This window comes from Mesoplodon mirus (assembly GCF_964341445.2).
Source record: "Mesoplodon mirus genome assembly, chromosome: 7".
NCBI classification, from domain to species: domain Eukaryota; kingdom Metazoa; phylum Chordata; class Mammalia; order Artiodactyla; family Ziphiidae; genus Mesoplodon; species Mesoplodon mirus.
The window spans coordinates 103,182,707-103,198,212 of record NC_138983.1 but is presented as its reverse complement, the minus strand read 5'-3'; the positions used below and the strand labels follow the sequence as shown (position 1 = coordinate 103,198,212).

At 49.4% G+C, this 15,506-nt stretch overlaps 1 protein-coding gene and 1 pseudogene across 2 annotated transcripts in view; one reads left to right on the top strand and one right to left on the bottom strand.

Moving 5' to 3' along the window:
- Window positions 1-15,506, top strand: part of LOC309808921 (forkhead-associated domain-containing protein 1-like) — a gene marked incomplete at its 3' end in the record, with an annotated part of 289,187 nt that overhangs the window by 162,494 nt on the left and 111,187 nt on the right. Inside the window, exons 2-3 of the mRNA XM_082629488.1 lie at window positions 10,885-10,969; window positions 11,981-12,045. Coding sequence (XP_082485614.1) covers window positions 10,885-10,969; window positions 11,981-12,045 — 150 coding nt within the window. The remainder of the gene's footprint in view (window positions 1-10,884; window positions 10,970-11,980; window positions 12,046-15,506) is intronic.
- On the bottom strand, window positions 5,274-8,212 carry LOC309807349 (RNA cytosine C(5)-methyltransferase NSUN2-like; annotated as a pseudogene). The gene has a single exon. The product of its transcript is annotated as an RNA cytosine C(5)-methyltransferase NSUN2-like (transcript).

Below are 15,506 nucleotides of genomic sequence, written 5' to 3'. Positions count from 1 at the left end.
CAACTCGTACTTCCACTCCTCCCCTTTGGGTCTGAGTCTTGCTTTTTTTCTTGGGTTTCCCTGGTGGCACAGTGGTCAAGAATCCGCCTGCTGATGCAGGGGACACAGGTTCGAGCCCTGGTCCGGGAAGATCCCACATACCGCGGAGCACCTAACGCCCATGCGCCACAACTACTGAGCTTGCAAGCCATAGCTCCTCAGCCCGCGAGCCACAACTACTGAGCCCATGCGCCTAGGGCCCATGCTCTGCCGCAAAGAGAAGCCACCTCAATGAGAAGCCTGCACACTGCACCGAAGAGTAGCCCCCGCTCGCCGCGACTAGAGAAAGCCTGCGCACAGCAACGAAGACCCAACGCAGCCGAAAATAAGTAAAACAAAAATCTTAAGGAAAAATAAAAGAATTCTCATTGTTGTGCAACCATCCCGACCATCCATCTCCAGAATGTTTTCATCCTGTCCAAGTGAAACTCTGTCCCCATTAAACACTGACTCCCCATCCCCCTCCCAGCCCCTGACACCCACCACTCCACTTTCTGTCTCTCTGAATTTGACCCGTCTGGGGACCTCACAGAAGTGGAATCATGTAACATTTGTCCATTTGTATCTGACTTATCCACTTAGCTTAATGTCTTCGCATGTCATCTGTGTGGTAGCCTGTGTCAAAATTTCCTTCCTAGACCCCAAAGCCAGTGTGGACAGTACACAGTACACAGTGAGTGAGAAGGAAATAAAACCGTGGGTCTGAAGAAGTTCAGATGTTTGCCAAGTGCAGTGGGAAAGCAGTGAATGAGAGGTGTCCTGATCCAGTTTGCACTGAAAGGGGAACAATTGATTTTGGCTGCTGCATAAATGGATGGGGTGGGGATTCAGTAAGAGTGGAAGTTGGGAGACCCAGATAAGGTTAGGAATTTGGCGTGGTAGTCCAGGAAGACGATGTCTGAGAAGATGGAGAGAAGTAAACAGGTTCTCTGTATTTGAAGGGAGAATCAGCAGGGCTCATCGGGGGATCAGATTGCGGGGAGGTAGTGGGGCGCTGTTCTGTTTACTCTGTGTGCACGTGTGTGCTTATGCCTCTACTGCTGAGACTTAATTGTTTCTACAAAGAAACACTAACCTTTCCTCTTAAAAGTGGAATTGTTAAATTTTCACTGTTCATACAAAGAAATGTCAATCTTTGAAAAATACATAAATGGTCTTTGTATCAATTAGAAACTTTCCTTCCTGTTTGTGGGTGAATAATATCTGTTGTGTGAATATACACACTACATTTTCTTGATCCATTCATCTGTCAGTGAACACTTGGTTTGTTTCCACATTTTGGCTCTGAATCTTGCTTTTGAATTATTGTTTGGACTTTGATGAGAAGTATCTGTGTTGTTCAGGATGTGCCCAGAGGTTTATTCTGTCTTCTGATCACTTCCATATTTCTAATTAGCCCAAGCAATGCATACATAGAGTCAAATCAGTTCATCCAAGGTGCAGGGACTGAGTGTCTCTTTGGTTTGCACTCGTGGACTTTCTGAGATGTTCTAGGTCTCAGAGGCCGTGCAAAGAGTGTCTGAGGTCCTCCAGAGCTGCCACAGCCTGGCTCTCCTCAGGGTCTGCACTGCTGGGAAAAGCACTGCTGCTTGAGGACCTGTGTCCCTCTGCTGTAGACGTTGCATTGTTAGGAGGCAAATGAATTCAGATTTGCGTTCCTCATGCTTTCAACCATCACAGCTGATTGGGTCCTTGTATAACAAAACAGAAGTTCACTCTCCCTCTTGGCTAACAGGCTTTCAAATATTAGAAGGTTGGTATTCTGTCCCCATGAAAATTTCTCTTGTGTACTGTGAAATACCCTGATTGCTTTATCTAGTCTTCAGATCTGGATTTGCATAATCCCACCCCACCGCACCTTGTCCAAATGTGCTACAGTCGGGTGGGACCCATCTTAAGATGTGTTGGTATGTTGTCCAAAAATGGCGTAAACAGCCCAGATTGAATGTGATATTGTAAGTGAGCAGGACCTTGTGGGGCCTTCCTGGGACGGATTCTCCCCATGTCTTCTGCCTGCTTCTTGTCTTTAGAAAATTTTAGCCTCCTAGCCTTCCGTGAGTTGGAAACAAACAATTTAATCAGAGAAGGGAGAAAGTGCCAAAAGCAAGGAAAAGAGTCCCAAAAGACCAAATAATACTAGTGTAGCCGTTAAACAAAGTCAAGGACCTTTAGTTCCTCCTCAAGGGCTGTAGATACTGTTCTGAGCCACGTCCTTGGAGCTGTTTTGCAGAGACTGAAGCCCCCAGCAGGGGGGAGGAAGGTAACTGCATGCTGCCCACAAGCACGTAGACCCCAGACCAGCTGGAACCAGCCGGTTGATGATGTTGACCTCAGATTACCTCACCACCAACCAATCGGAAGAATGTCCACAAGCTGACCACACACGCCTCAACCTCCTCTCCCTCACCCCACTCGTTTGTAATTCACTTTAAACATTTTTTAAATTTTATATTGGGAGTATAGTTGATTTACAGTGTTGTGTTAGTGTCCGGTGTACAGCAAAGTGATTCAGTTATATGGACACAGATATCTATTCTTTTTCAGATTGTTTTCCCATTTAGGTTATTACCGAATTTTGCTTTTTTTTTCGTGGTGCTGTGTGGCTTGTAGGATCTCAGTTCCCTGACCAGGGATTGAACCCGGGCCACGGCCGTGAAAGACCAGAATCCTAACCTCTGGGCCACCAGGGAACTCCCTAGGTTAATACAGAATATTGAGTAGAGATCCCTGTGCTCTACAGGAGGTCCTTGTTGATTTCCTGTTTTATATATAGTTGTGTGCATATGTTAGCCCCAACCTCCTGATCTATCCCTCTCCCCCACCTTTTCCCTTTGGTAAACCTAAGTTTTTTTCTATGTCTGTGAGTCTGTTTCTGTTTTGTTAAGAAGTTCATTCGTATCACTGTTTTAGATTCCACATAGGAGTGATAGCATATGGTCTTTGTCTTTGTCTGACATCCTTCACTTAGTATGATAATCTCTAGGTCCATCCATGTTGCTGCACATGGCATAATCTCATTCTTTTTTATGGCTGAGTAGTATTCCATCACACATATGTACCACATCTTCCCTATCCATCCCTCTGTCGATGGACATTTAAGTTGCTTCCATGTCTTGGCTATTGTAAATCGTACTGCTATACATATTGGGGTGCATGTGTCTTGTTGAATTATGGTTTTCTCTGGGTATATGCCCAGGAGTGGGATTGCTGGGTCCTACGGTAGCTCTAGCTTTAGTGTTTTGAGGAACCTCCACACTGTTCTGCACAGCGGCAGCACCAGTGTACATTCCCACCAACAGCCTCACCCCATCTGTAAACACCTTTCCCTGAAAGCCACTGGGGAGTGGGGGCCTTTTGAGCCCTAGATACCTGGACCCCTTGCTTGTTGCCCTGCCATAAACGTGGCACTTTCCTTCACCGTGACCTGTGTCAGTAGATTGGCTTTAGTGCATGCGGGCGAGTGGACCCAAGTTTGGTTCAGTAACAGCGTGTTTGGAGATAAGCAAAACTATCACCTCTCCTCCTCTCTTTTCCTCCTGTGGATGCAGTTTAATATAACAACGGCTGTAGCTCTCGTGCAGAAATATCAGTAGGGTGAAGCAGAAGTGCTTCGTCAATACAATCCTTTGGGCATGAGAGTCACGTGGAGAAAATATTCCAACACAGATGCCTGGACCCAGCCTCACAGATTCTAATTCCACAGCACTGAGCCAGGGCCTAATTTTAACCTTCTCAATTGACATGCTTCTGATTTGGAAATGACTGGGTGGGATGTGCCACCCAGGCTGGTGCAGTAGGGGGTCTTCAAGGCGTCATTGAATGCAATAAGCAGGAGGGAGGTGAACCGTGACCTGGATTTCAACCAGGCAGCCTCTGTCAGGGCTGTGGCCGGGCCATGGGTCCACAGCTGAGCGGACGTCTGTGTCAGCCTGCAGTCCTCCTGCCAACGGGTCCGTGACAAGCCCTCCAGCGGCCTGGTGCTGCTGCGGATGAGCAGCCCTGGGATCGGAGTTCAGCCCAGGCACCTACGTGGTACATACATAGTGCATGTGCTTGTGAGGAAACCGCCCTCTCCACCAGGAAGCCTGGAGCACATCCTCCCGTACAGCCCTCAGAGGGGACCAACCCTGCTGACACCTTGATCTCAGACTTGCAGCCTGCGTAAATGTCGGACAGTGCATTTGTGTTGCTTAAGCCCGCCAGTGTGTCGTATTTTGTGACGCAGCCCAAGTAAACTGCTACGACCTGTATTTTGAATAAGAAGGAATTCACATGAGACGGTCACTTTCCTGCTTCCCCTGCCTTTATTTTTTTAATTTTTATTTGTAAAAAATTATTTATCTCTCTTAGGCTGCATCGTGTCTAATTGCAGCACGCGGGCTTAATTGCCCCGTGGCGTGTGGGATCTTAGCTCCCGGACCAGTGTTCCCAGGCTTTGAACCCACGTACCCTGTATTAGAAGGCGGATTCTTTACCACCACTGGAACACCAGGGAAGTCCCTCCCCTGCCTTTAAATTAAGACGTGTCGCTGAGCTTCAAAGAAGAGCCTGTCCTTTTCTGTTAGATTACAAACTTGAGTTTTCTTCTTAAACATTGCGTTTCCTGGTTGTGGTAGATGTGTTAGTGTTGAAAAAAATGGTTGAGAGACTTTAAGAGGAAAATGATTTTACAAATCCTGAAGATGGGTGCCAGTTATCTTGATAAAATTGGTATGTTAAGAGACCCAAAATAAACAGGAGAAAACACAGGCAACTACTTAGGAAATGCAGGATGGGAAAGGCTTCTTCAAGTACAGTGTCCAAGCTGATGAAAAGTATGAAGTGAAAGTGAAAGATTTGAACACAAAATATCTTTTTAAGTGTCTGTATAACAGAATGTGAGAGTAAAAAATTAAGTTAAAAAGATAAAGAACAGGGATTGACAGATACACACTTTTATATGTAAAATAGATAAACAGTAAGGACCTACTGTATAGCCCAGGGAACTATGTTCAATATCTTGTAATAACCCATAATGGAAAAAAGAACCTGAAAAAGAATACATATATTCTTACATAAATACATGTAACTGAGTCACTTTGCTGTACACCTGAAATATTGTAAACGAAGTATACTTCAATAAAAATAGGTAAGTGACCAAGTAGGGAAAATATCTGTATTTAATAGAAATGCAGATACAAAAAGAGAAAGCTTTGTATTGTAAATCTCCATATATATGAAGAGATCTTTTTTTTTTTTCATTAATGACTCTTTATTTAAACTTTCCAAGGATCCCAAACCCCATTTAAAAATTAAAATTGCAGGGTACTCCAATAAAAGCACATAAAACCCTCATGACTAATATCACAATTCACAGTACAGCTCTTACTGTGAGAAAGTTTATTTTACCTTTTATTACAAAGGCACAGAAGTCATCTGAGACCTCAGATATTAACCCCACTGCGTATTAATGTCGCACTAATGGGCAACTTAATACAATTATTAAAGTTGATAGTACAGTTTTCCAACAATCCACACGTAGTTACAGATTCTCTCTAAAAAAGAATGCCTAAAAGAAGCACTAGGCCTTAAGACCAATATAGGCATAACAAAAGGGACCTGAAATTTTCTGCCAGGGCAGTTATATTTCTTGGTAGACTTTAACAATGAAAGTCTATTACCGGCAACAGACATACTGGACCCAACTTTGCCAAAGAAATGGGGAAATTCTAACAAGCTAAAAAAATACCTTCCATACGCTCCACGTGAAAGAGTCCGGGGGTCATTCACAGACCTAACCTTCCGTCACTTCCCAGTCTTTACAGACGTATGCCTCACCAGTCAGTAGTCCTGGGTTTTGTCTCAGCGGCGACGCCGAGGTGGAGGCCCCTGCAGCCAGCGCACTGGGGCGGGCCAGCCGCCAGGTCACTGCCTGTGGCGGCATCCGGCTGGCCGGCTACTCTGCCCCTTGCTCAGCACCCACCTTGTCCTCCGGAGCCCCAGGGCTGGCTGCACTCTCGCTCGTTGGAACAGCCCCCTCTTTCTTCTTTTCTGCCAACACTTCCAGCCCCATCATCCTGAGATAGTGAAGCCGTTCGTTCTTTGGCACAAAAGTTCGAATTGAGGCCTTTCCCCGCCATCCACACAACACGATGGGGCACTGGAGCGTGTCCGGCTTCGTGGGGTCCGGTTCGTACTTCAGGACGACGCTGCCCTTGGCCATGTCCTTGACTTGGCCGTATGCCTCACTGCTGAGTTTTCTAAAAAATGGATTTTCCTGGGTTAACAGAATTTTAACATCTTCCATCGAGACGGTGATAATTCTTGAATTAATAAATGGATACAACGTATATATTCCCTCCTGCGCCAACCGGAAAGCACAGTCGAACTCTTCACCGCTGTTATTTCGACACCAGACTTTAACCCCAGTGTTAATAACCTTCACCCTCTCGCTGTTGTTCAGCAGCACGTTTCTCAGCTCCTTGGACACCATGTAGAGCTGCCTCCTCTTCCCCTCCACGGTTCGAGTTAACAAGTTCATCTTTGGGAAGGAAGGGCCCAAAGCATAAAATTTCTGGATAGGTGGAAATAATGGGTCGTCTTCAGGAATAAATACAAACGGATCTTCTTTAAATCCAAATAACTTCATTTTCTTAGATGGAGGAGGACCACACACACCATCTTTCTTATTTCCATTATTCTCTAAATTCTCAGCTCTTTCAGTTGCTCCTGTGTCGCTAATACCAGCGGCCAGTTTACTCTCCAGCTCCAAGGGGTGGGAAATGCTCCTTCCCATGGGATCTGCGGGGCCCGGCTGCACAGGCCCCCGCGGTTCTGCAGACTCACCCTGCAGCTTTGGGGGACGTTTATTCCATGGCATTGAAGACTTTTTCACTAATACTGCCACGAAGAACCCTCCAGTGTTTTGATGATGTGGTAATATCCTAAGACACCGCTCTAGGTGCATCGCCTGTGACTTCTCGGGGTCCTTCGGGGGGAACATGGTAGGCCGGATTTGGGTGTGTCTGCTGTGCGGAACATCATCCCACGCTGCAAACCACTGCCCATCCTTCGTCATCACCTTCCACTGTGTGAGTCCAGGCATCCACTTTAGTCCTGGCAACTCAGAGGACACATCAGCAAGTTCCAAGGCACCTTCACTCTTTTCCAGTAAAGATGCTATGACTGCTTCATCTTCAATGGGGTTTAGTGAACACGTAGAATACACCATCCTGCCGCCTTCCACTAGCTGTTCAGCGCCCCGAGTTGCAATCCGCAGCTGTAAACCATGCAGCTGCAAGCTGTTTAAGGTGCTCCACTTTTTCCAGACGTCAATGTTTTTTCTCATAGTGCCATCTCCACTGCAAGGGACGTCACATAAGATGCGGTCATAGAAGAGAATCTCCTTCTTCCCGTTCACATCCATCTGGAGCCGAGGGATGCAGGACGCATCATGGTTGACCACCATGATGCAGGGACTGCTCAGCCGCTTGGCCTGATGCACAAGCAGGTAGCAGCGCTTGTTGTCCACGTCATTCGCGATGACAAACCCCTCTGGGAAAGGCACGCTCATGTCAGCATGCAGCATTTCGATTAGCTGTGTGGTCTTTGATCCAGGTGCTGCGCACATATCTAAAATCTTATGGTGAGGGTGAGCATTAAGCAACAGTGGTGGAATCATGCTAACGGCTTCTTGACGACTGATGTTTCCAGATTCAGTTTCGCTAACCAGAAACTGGTGAAACTTTTCCAATTGTGGAGACTTCCTCAAGATTTTTCGACTTAAGTTTGTGTGCCAGGCAAGCTCTTCAGGATACCAACTCAGGGGCTGTGGAACTTCAACTTTCTGCCCGTCCACCTCCAGGTCCTCCAGTTCCTTGAAATACTTGTTCTTTAAGCAATGGAGAATCTCTTTTGCGTGGCTTTTGTAACCCATAATTCTTAAAGTGGCCGGGAGAGGCTCCCTGAGCGCTTCCATGAACTGGTCCCACTCACCTTCGGGCACGATCTTGAGTTCCTGATAGTAGTGCTCGAACAGCTTGTTCTCCTTGACGATCTCGGGGTACCCGCCTTCCCAGCCCGCCCCACTGCGCTTCTCGCCGTCCTCGGCGCCGTCCTCCGCGCTCCCGGGTCGTTGCTGCTGCTGCTGGAGCCGCCGGCCCCGCGACCGCCGCCCCATGGCCCACGCGGCCTGAAGAGATCTTAATGAAAGCAAACTAAAAGGTGGCCATTGCTGCTTCTGGTCAAGGTGAAATCGCAGGGTCCAGGTTTACCCTCCTAGCTTCAACAACTTTAAAAAGGGGGAAATGTATGAAATGACAGTTTTTCACCTTTTGGAGAGAGGGGTGAGTCGTGAGAGACATCAGCTCACTGCTGGACATCCTGTTCATTGGGATGACTCTGTACTTATTATTCCCTTTTTTAGAGCATTTCCTCAAGACAACTTGTAATAGAAAGACTTGCAGAGAGTGTCCAGGGCAGGGGGCTGGGGAGCCCAGCATGTCTCTGGGCTGGAGGGATAGAGTGAGGTGTTGAGGTGGGCACAGCAGCTGGGGTTCACAGGCCACCCCAGTCTTCTGCTGAGACACGGTCAGTGCACGTGGGTGAGGTGAGAACTGGAGGCCTGGTGGCGTGCTCATGGGCGCACTGCCCTTCCAAGGCGCTTCCCAGCAAGGTACTCCATGTAGCTGATGTCCTTACGTGGTGAACTTGGAAAATGCGAGAAATGCGCCCTGGAGGTTTGCCAGGCTCAGGCTCAGAGGAGGTGTGGTCGCTGTCATTCCCACACAAGCAGCATTTCATCGGTGAGAATTCAGGCAGAGGCCACAGTCAGCAGCAGCAAGAACTGGAAAAGACCATTCGTGGCTCTAAGCAGCCACTTCCAAGAGCAGTTTTGGGGAAGCACACATTTTGTGCAGGATTCATTTAATGTGGCAGTTCAGCTGGGGAAATCAGGAATGGGTTAGGTGCTTATTCATTTGCATGAATCATCACTTCTTATTTCCGTTTTTAGAGGATTTCCTCAAGACGCTTGTAATAGAAATACTTCCTCTGTCCCTTTCGTAAGTATCTAAATCTTTTTAAAAGCTAAATCAGTCTCTTGCCAGCATTACAACCCAGGAATGTTTATGTTAAGGACCTGAGAGCTATCTTCTTTATCTCTCTGTCACCAGGGGAGTTTAGGCTAGGTGTTAGGCACTTTCCTCTGAGCTATAAGTACGTGCTTGTCCTAGAGATAGGAGAAGTTGTCTTTCTCCTTTGGATAAAGGGTATTAACTAGCATGGACAACCACCGAGATGACCAGGTGAATTTAGGATGTACTCTGAAAGAACGTATGCCATTTTTATGGTGGTGTCAAGTCTATTCCCATGAGGCAAGTTCCCGTTTATCTTGAGAACCTGTATGCAACAGATTTTATCTGCTGAGCTATAAAAAAAAAAAGGTGAGGTTGATTTCATTTGCACAAACATTAGTGGTTCACCTGTGGGTGCACAGCACAGTCTGGTTTAATGGTTATTCAACAGTAAAACCGTTTTCTTTATCTCTACATTTGTGGAGAGGATTTTCTCGGTTGGCGAGAGATTTTATTTTTATTTTTATTTTGTGTGTTCGTTAATTAATTAATTAATGAGACTGTGCTGCGCAGCATGCGGGATCTTAGTTCCCCAACCAGGAATCAAACACGTGCCCCCTGCAGTGGAAACTAGGAGTCTTCACCACTGGACCACCAGGGAAGTCCCTGGAGATTTTATTTTTAACTTTTCCCCTAGCAGCTTTTAAGGAACAGTTGGCCAAGAACACAGTTATATTATTTCACCCCCAGTGATAAATAGTGATAAATAATTACCCTTCTGATTCCATTTTTGAAAAATGATATTTTTACCTAACATAAACAGTATCGTCTTTAAGAGGTAAGATCCCAGGTATCTGTTTTCTGTTTCCGGTTTGTGTGTACGTTCTGATTTTCGTACAGTTTTTAATGCGTTGGTTGTGTAATCTAAGCAGCTACAGTTTCTATTTTCTTTTCCTTCCGTGGGCAATATTAGTTTGTGTCATGGCTGGGCATTTATTGTATTCTAGGATTTGAATGAAAGTTGTAGCGTTTCAGTTAAGCGAACATGATACCCTCCTTCCCCTCTCCTGGTGGTGGGGGAATCTCAGATGTAACCCGAAATGTCCCAGGGCCGGGAAAGGACCAGGGACCCTGGAAACCATCACACAGCCCCCACTTGAGGCCACACCTTTCCTTGATCCCTAACAGGAGTGAAGACAAATGGGCAATGGAGTCCCTGGTCCAGGCGGCACACCCTCGCAGCACAGCAGCACTTGAGCGCCAGATGAGATGGAGACATTTCATACGCTCACTATCTTGACGGCACGGAGACTTCTGGGAGGCTTCTGGAGTCCGGGTACTTGTCCCGCGCTCCTGGCGGGCTTTGGCAGGCGGACTTCGGGTGTCCGCCTGCGCAGGTGCGCCCCATGATGTGTGCGTGTTGGCGCACGCGCACCGTCGCCGCCCCGCCCACGCTTGCTGTGCGTGCCCAGGTCGTCGCTGGCCGTCGTTCCCCCGTCTTGGCCTCTTGCGGGCGAGCATTTCGGGGCCTGCGGGGCGGTACGCTGTCCGGGCCGGCCGGCAGCCCGCGGGAGCGGGCTGTGCGGGCGAGGGTTCTCGTGGGCCGGGCGGAGGCTGGAACTGTGACCTCCGAGCTCGAGCCGCGGAGCCCGCGTTTGGGCCGGAGTGGCCGGGCGGCCGGCGGCGGTGCAGTGCCCGACCATGTGCAGCGCGGGGCCAAGCGAGGTCCCGGGAGGGACGTGGGCCCAGAGCCGGCTCCTCTGGCCCAGTGGTCTCGGGAGGCGGAGCGGAGGGACCCCGAGAGAGGAGCGCGCCCGAGGAGCAGCCCCCGGACCGGAGCCTCGGGAGCCCGGGGCCGGTGAGCGAGTCCCGACGGGGTAGGTGTTGTGTCTGCAGGCCTGTAGTTGGTTGTGGAGCCTGCGGCCCTTGGAGAGCAGGGCTTGGGGTAGCCCGCCCCGGGCCCCGCGGTAGAGACACCTGGAGGGTTTGACCGCTTCCAGGAGGTGGAGGGGCCGGGCTGGAGGACAGGGCTGGCTGCTCCGGATGGGGCTCCCCTGGGACTTGTGAGCTCTGGGTGTCCTGGGGGAGCAGGTTCCACAGGCTCGGCCGGGACGTGCCGCGTCTTCCCCTCCGTCCAACCCCGATCCTCCACCTCCTCCTCGTCCTCCCCCTCCTGTCGCCGTCTCGGCATCTCGCACGTGTGTCTCGAGGCGCGTCAACACCTTGGTTGTCTAATATAAGCGTCCGCCGCCCCCCTGGGTTGTGCCCTGTGGAGTCGCCCAGTGTAATCGGTGCAGGATGAGTCTGCAGGGCTTCTGTCCTGCTGCCTCGGGTGAGGAAGGAAGCGATGGGGCCTGAGGAGGGAGATGACTTGTCCTAGACCCTCACCGGGTGTGCACGTGGGGTCGCTCACAGGACTCCAAACTCCTAGGGCAGGTGTTCTGTCCACTTAAAGTCAGTTTTAATAAAAGATGTTTTTGAGCGTCGCACTTAAGTTTGTAAAGTTTGTACAAATCATTGCAAGACTGAAACGCACCTGAGTGTGTCCCTTTATTCTGGGTGTCCTGTGGATTTTCTGATCTAAGTTGTTAACAGACTGAGAAGAGGTAAACTATAAGCGTTTTTAAATTTCACATTTAATGACGGAGGTTTATTTTAATAGGATTCAATGTACACTCGCTACGGAAAAATAAAGTATCCCCTCAGGTACCAGAGTCACGTGGGAGCTACAGACCTGAGGGTGGTTGCTCCCTCCTTATTCTCACAGGCCCTTCTGAAGGTGAAAGGACAGGTCTCCCACAGGTGTCTCTTGTGGAGCGTGGGGCAGGTGCTCGTGCACCCCGAGCCGCTTCAGTCGTAGCTTCACTGCCTGCGTTTTCCTTCTTCAGGTCCGCCTCCACTGTCACAGTCCTGCACGTTGTTCCAAGAGCAGCGGAAAATGAATCAGCCTCTGGTGAGTTTTGCTGTTTATGTGTTTACCTGCTGCTGTTCTTTTGTGATAACACCTTGGGAGGCGAATAGTTCAAAAGTTAAAATGGGAAAGTAGGAGTAGGTAAAAGATGTGATTAGACAAAGTGTAGAGGAGCAGGTCAGTACCAAGTGTTTCTGGCAAGTTCTACGTGTAGATCCCAGGATCCTCTCAGAGCCACAGTACAAGCCTCGTGTTCTTGACATTTGTGGCAAAACACCATCCCTTGCTTGACTTACATTGTCCTGCCGAAGCACTTTTGTTCTCGAGCGTTAAAAGGTTTCCTTGAGGATCCCGCTGTAGGCCGCGAGCCTTCCTGAGTGACAGCCCCTAACGTGTTGACGTTGGTGCCTTCCTTGTACTTCCTGTAAGCTGAGAGCGTGCTGTCCAGGGAGCACTCAGTGCATATAAGTTGTCTGTTCGGTAGAACACCGTTGTCACATAGGTACATTGTTTCCAGTGCTCAGTCGAGGGATGCAATGAGGATCATCTGGAAGAACAGCCTTGTCACCCTTCCAGTAAATTTCCCTCTTTGTCTCTTACAATCTCAGAGGGTCGCGTTACACACCATGCAGTGAGGTCTCTGGCAAAGATTCTTGTTTCCCAGCTGAATTGTATCGTGCAGCCTGCGGTCTTGGTTCTGCCCCTCCATGGAACCTGATCCGGTTGAGGTGACCTGGCATCCAGCATACAAAGCAGTGGAGATTTGCCAGTCGTCACCTCAGACCACTGTCGCCTTGCCATCTGCAGAGTCTGCTCTGTTGGTTTCTGTGACAGATCTCTCCTTGCTGTCTTCCTGACTGATTCTTTCTTCCGCCCTCTTTGTGTGTTGTCTTTTCCCCCTTGGTTCATGACTCTTCAACCCGTCTGATCTCACCCTCTGGTGCTTTTCACCTCCAACTCTGTCAGTTCTCCCACCTGGACCAGATAGATGCCTCTGTCCAGCCACTTGCCAGCATCTCTATGGAGTTTGTCCAAAGGGCACCTCGGATTACTAGATCCAGTAGATCCAGAAACGATTATTTACAGCTCCCCTGCCCCTTGCCTTGTCCTGTTGTCCCTGGCGGCTCATCGTTGCATCATCCAGCCTGTCCCCTGCCCAGAAAAATGAGTTCATTGTAAAGTCCTTCTCCATCCTCTGTTACCACGTTGTGGTGTGAGGCTTGTTAATGTCGTCTTCTGAGTGGTTTTTATTCGTTCTCCTTCATCCCATACTTGCTACCATTAAAACAGCTTATCTGTTCATTCCTGTAGTTACAGAAACTTTTCTTCTGTGCCGCTACCTCTTTCGTCCAGCAGCTCAAGTGTATTCTCCACGCTGAGTATTTCTCCTAAAATATTAATCACAGCGTTTTGTCTGCATGTGGGAAGCACTTTAGAGGTTCCCTGGGTGACTGGACAAACGAGGTTGCCGTTCCGCGGAGCCATTAACCATCGAGCCCATCACTGGGGGGAGGTCGTACCTCGCCGATGATGCGTTTGGATGGATCTGTGGGGTAAAATCCTGATCGGAGAGGCTTAGGAGAGAGGAGTGGGAGAACTGGGTTTGTTCTGGTCCCAACTTTTTCAAGACATTTTGCTGTGACGGGGAAAATAGAAACTGGACAGTAGCTGGGGTAGGAGCTGAGGTCCGGGGAGGATGTTGTGTTGTGTTGTGTTGTGTTGTGATGGGAGAAATAACAGTGGGAATGATCCAGTAGATGCGTGTGGGGGAGGGGAGAGCTGCTGCCCGTGGTCCTGGAGTGGGGAGGGGATGGCTGAGCAGGGTTGCAGGTGGGGAAGCCCTCCGATGGCTTCTCTGTTCTCAGGGAAGCAGCTCGTCAGCTGAGGGTGAGGGTGAGGTTGGGGGTTTGAGGGGAGAGCAGAGCTCGGGGGCCCAGCTCCGTCGTGACCATCAGCACACAGTGCGTCCAGCTGGGAAGACTGCACTTGCCTCCCTGCCTGAAAAGCCATCTCCTTTCTTAAATGTGGGAGTAATTACTCTCTGGGGAGCCTGTGTAATTACATGGGTGCTTCTCGGCTCAAAGCGAATTGAGTGCCAGTTCTGGCCACGGACATTTTCTTCTCTGCTGATGGAAGGGTCCCCAGAGGAAGTGTCCTGCTTGCCTGGCTCTTGGCCTCGAGGACCCTTCACACCATCTAGTGTTGTGTCTTTTATCTTTGACATAAGCATCAAATGTCTTCAGTTTCTGCATGTGATGTTAAGACGCAATTCTCTGCTTCCAGGAGCTTCTGTGCTCCTCGGGAAAGGCACTTCACAGACCTAATTAGGGGAGAGGACGGGAATCCTGCCCGTCGATACGTAGGGAACTCCAGAGTGCTGACAAAGCAGAGCCTGCTTTTATTTATTTATTTATTCGTTCATGTTAATTTTTTATTTGTTTACTATTTAACTTATTCAGTTTCAGCTGCGTTGGGTCTCTGTTGCTGCGCGCGGGCTTTGTTCTCTAGTTGCGGCGAGCGGGGGCTACTCTTCGTGGCAGTGCGTGGGCTTCTCATTGCGGTGGCTTCTCTTATTGTGGAGCATGGCTTCTAGGCATGCGGGCCTCAGTAGTTGCGGGTCGTGGGCTCAGTAGTTGTGGCACACAGGCTCTAGAGCGCAGGCTCAGTAGTTGTGGTGCACGGGCTTAGTTGCTCTGCAGCATGTGGCATCTTCCCGGACCAGTGTTAGAACCCGTGTGCCCACCATTGGCAGGCAGATTCTTAACCAGTGTGCGACCAGGGAAGTCCGAGAGCCTGGTTTGAAATGCATTGTCAGAGCATGTGGCTCAGTGACTCGGGGAAGGGGGACGGCCCTGAAGTGACCAGGACTTGGGTAGCTGCAGAGGTTGGCGAGGCTCTCAGAGCAGCGTGAGGTGGACTGGATGAGGCTCCTGAGGTGCTGGTAAGGACCTCCTTCCTTAGGATGTGGGCCTCCCGTCAGGAAGAGCGGGACGTGAAGGCAGGCAGACCCTGAGTTTGACTAAAGAGCCTCCCCTCTGTGCTGGTTTTGGTTTCTTCCTGTGGAGAAACTGAAACCTTGTAATTGGGACAGTGAGTCATCTGATCAAAAGATGTCATGTGTAGAGACTGTGGACGGCATGAAACGCGGGGTGGGGTGCGGTGGGTGAAGTCAGGGGGACTCTGGGCTCCAGCGCGATGCCCGACAGGAAGGGGCGAGGCCGCGGCGTGTTCCCGCTCATCCTAGGCCCCGGTAAGCAGTATGGACGTTCCCTTGGGGTTTTTCTGAATCGTGAATGAGGTTGAGAGTATTTTCACGTGCTTAGAAGCCGTTTCTTCTTTTTAATTGGTAGACAGTCTTTAGAGCAGTTTTAGGGTTATAGGAGAATCAGAATCGAGCAGACAGCGCTTTCCTATACCCGTCCCTCTGGGTTCCCTCCCTTGGTAACATCTCTGGCCTGTGTGGCGCGTCATCTCAGTGATGGATCGGCATTGACACCTAATTC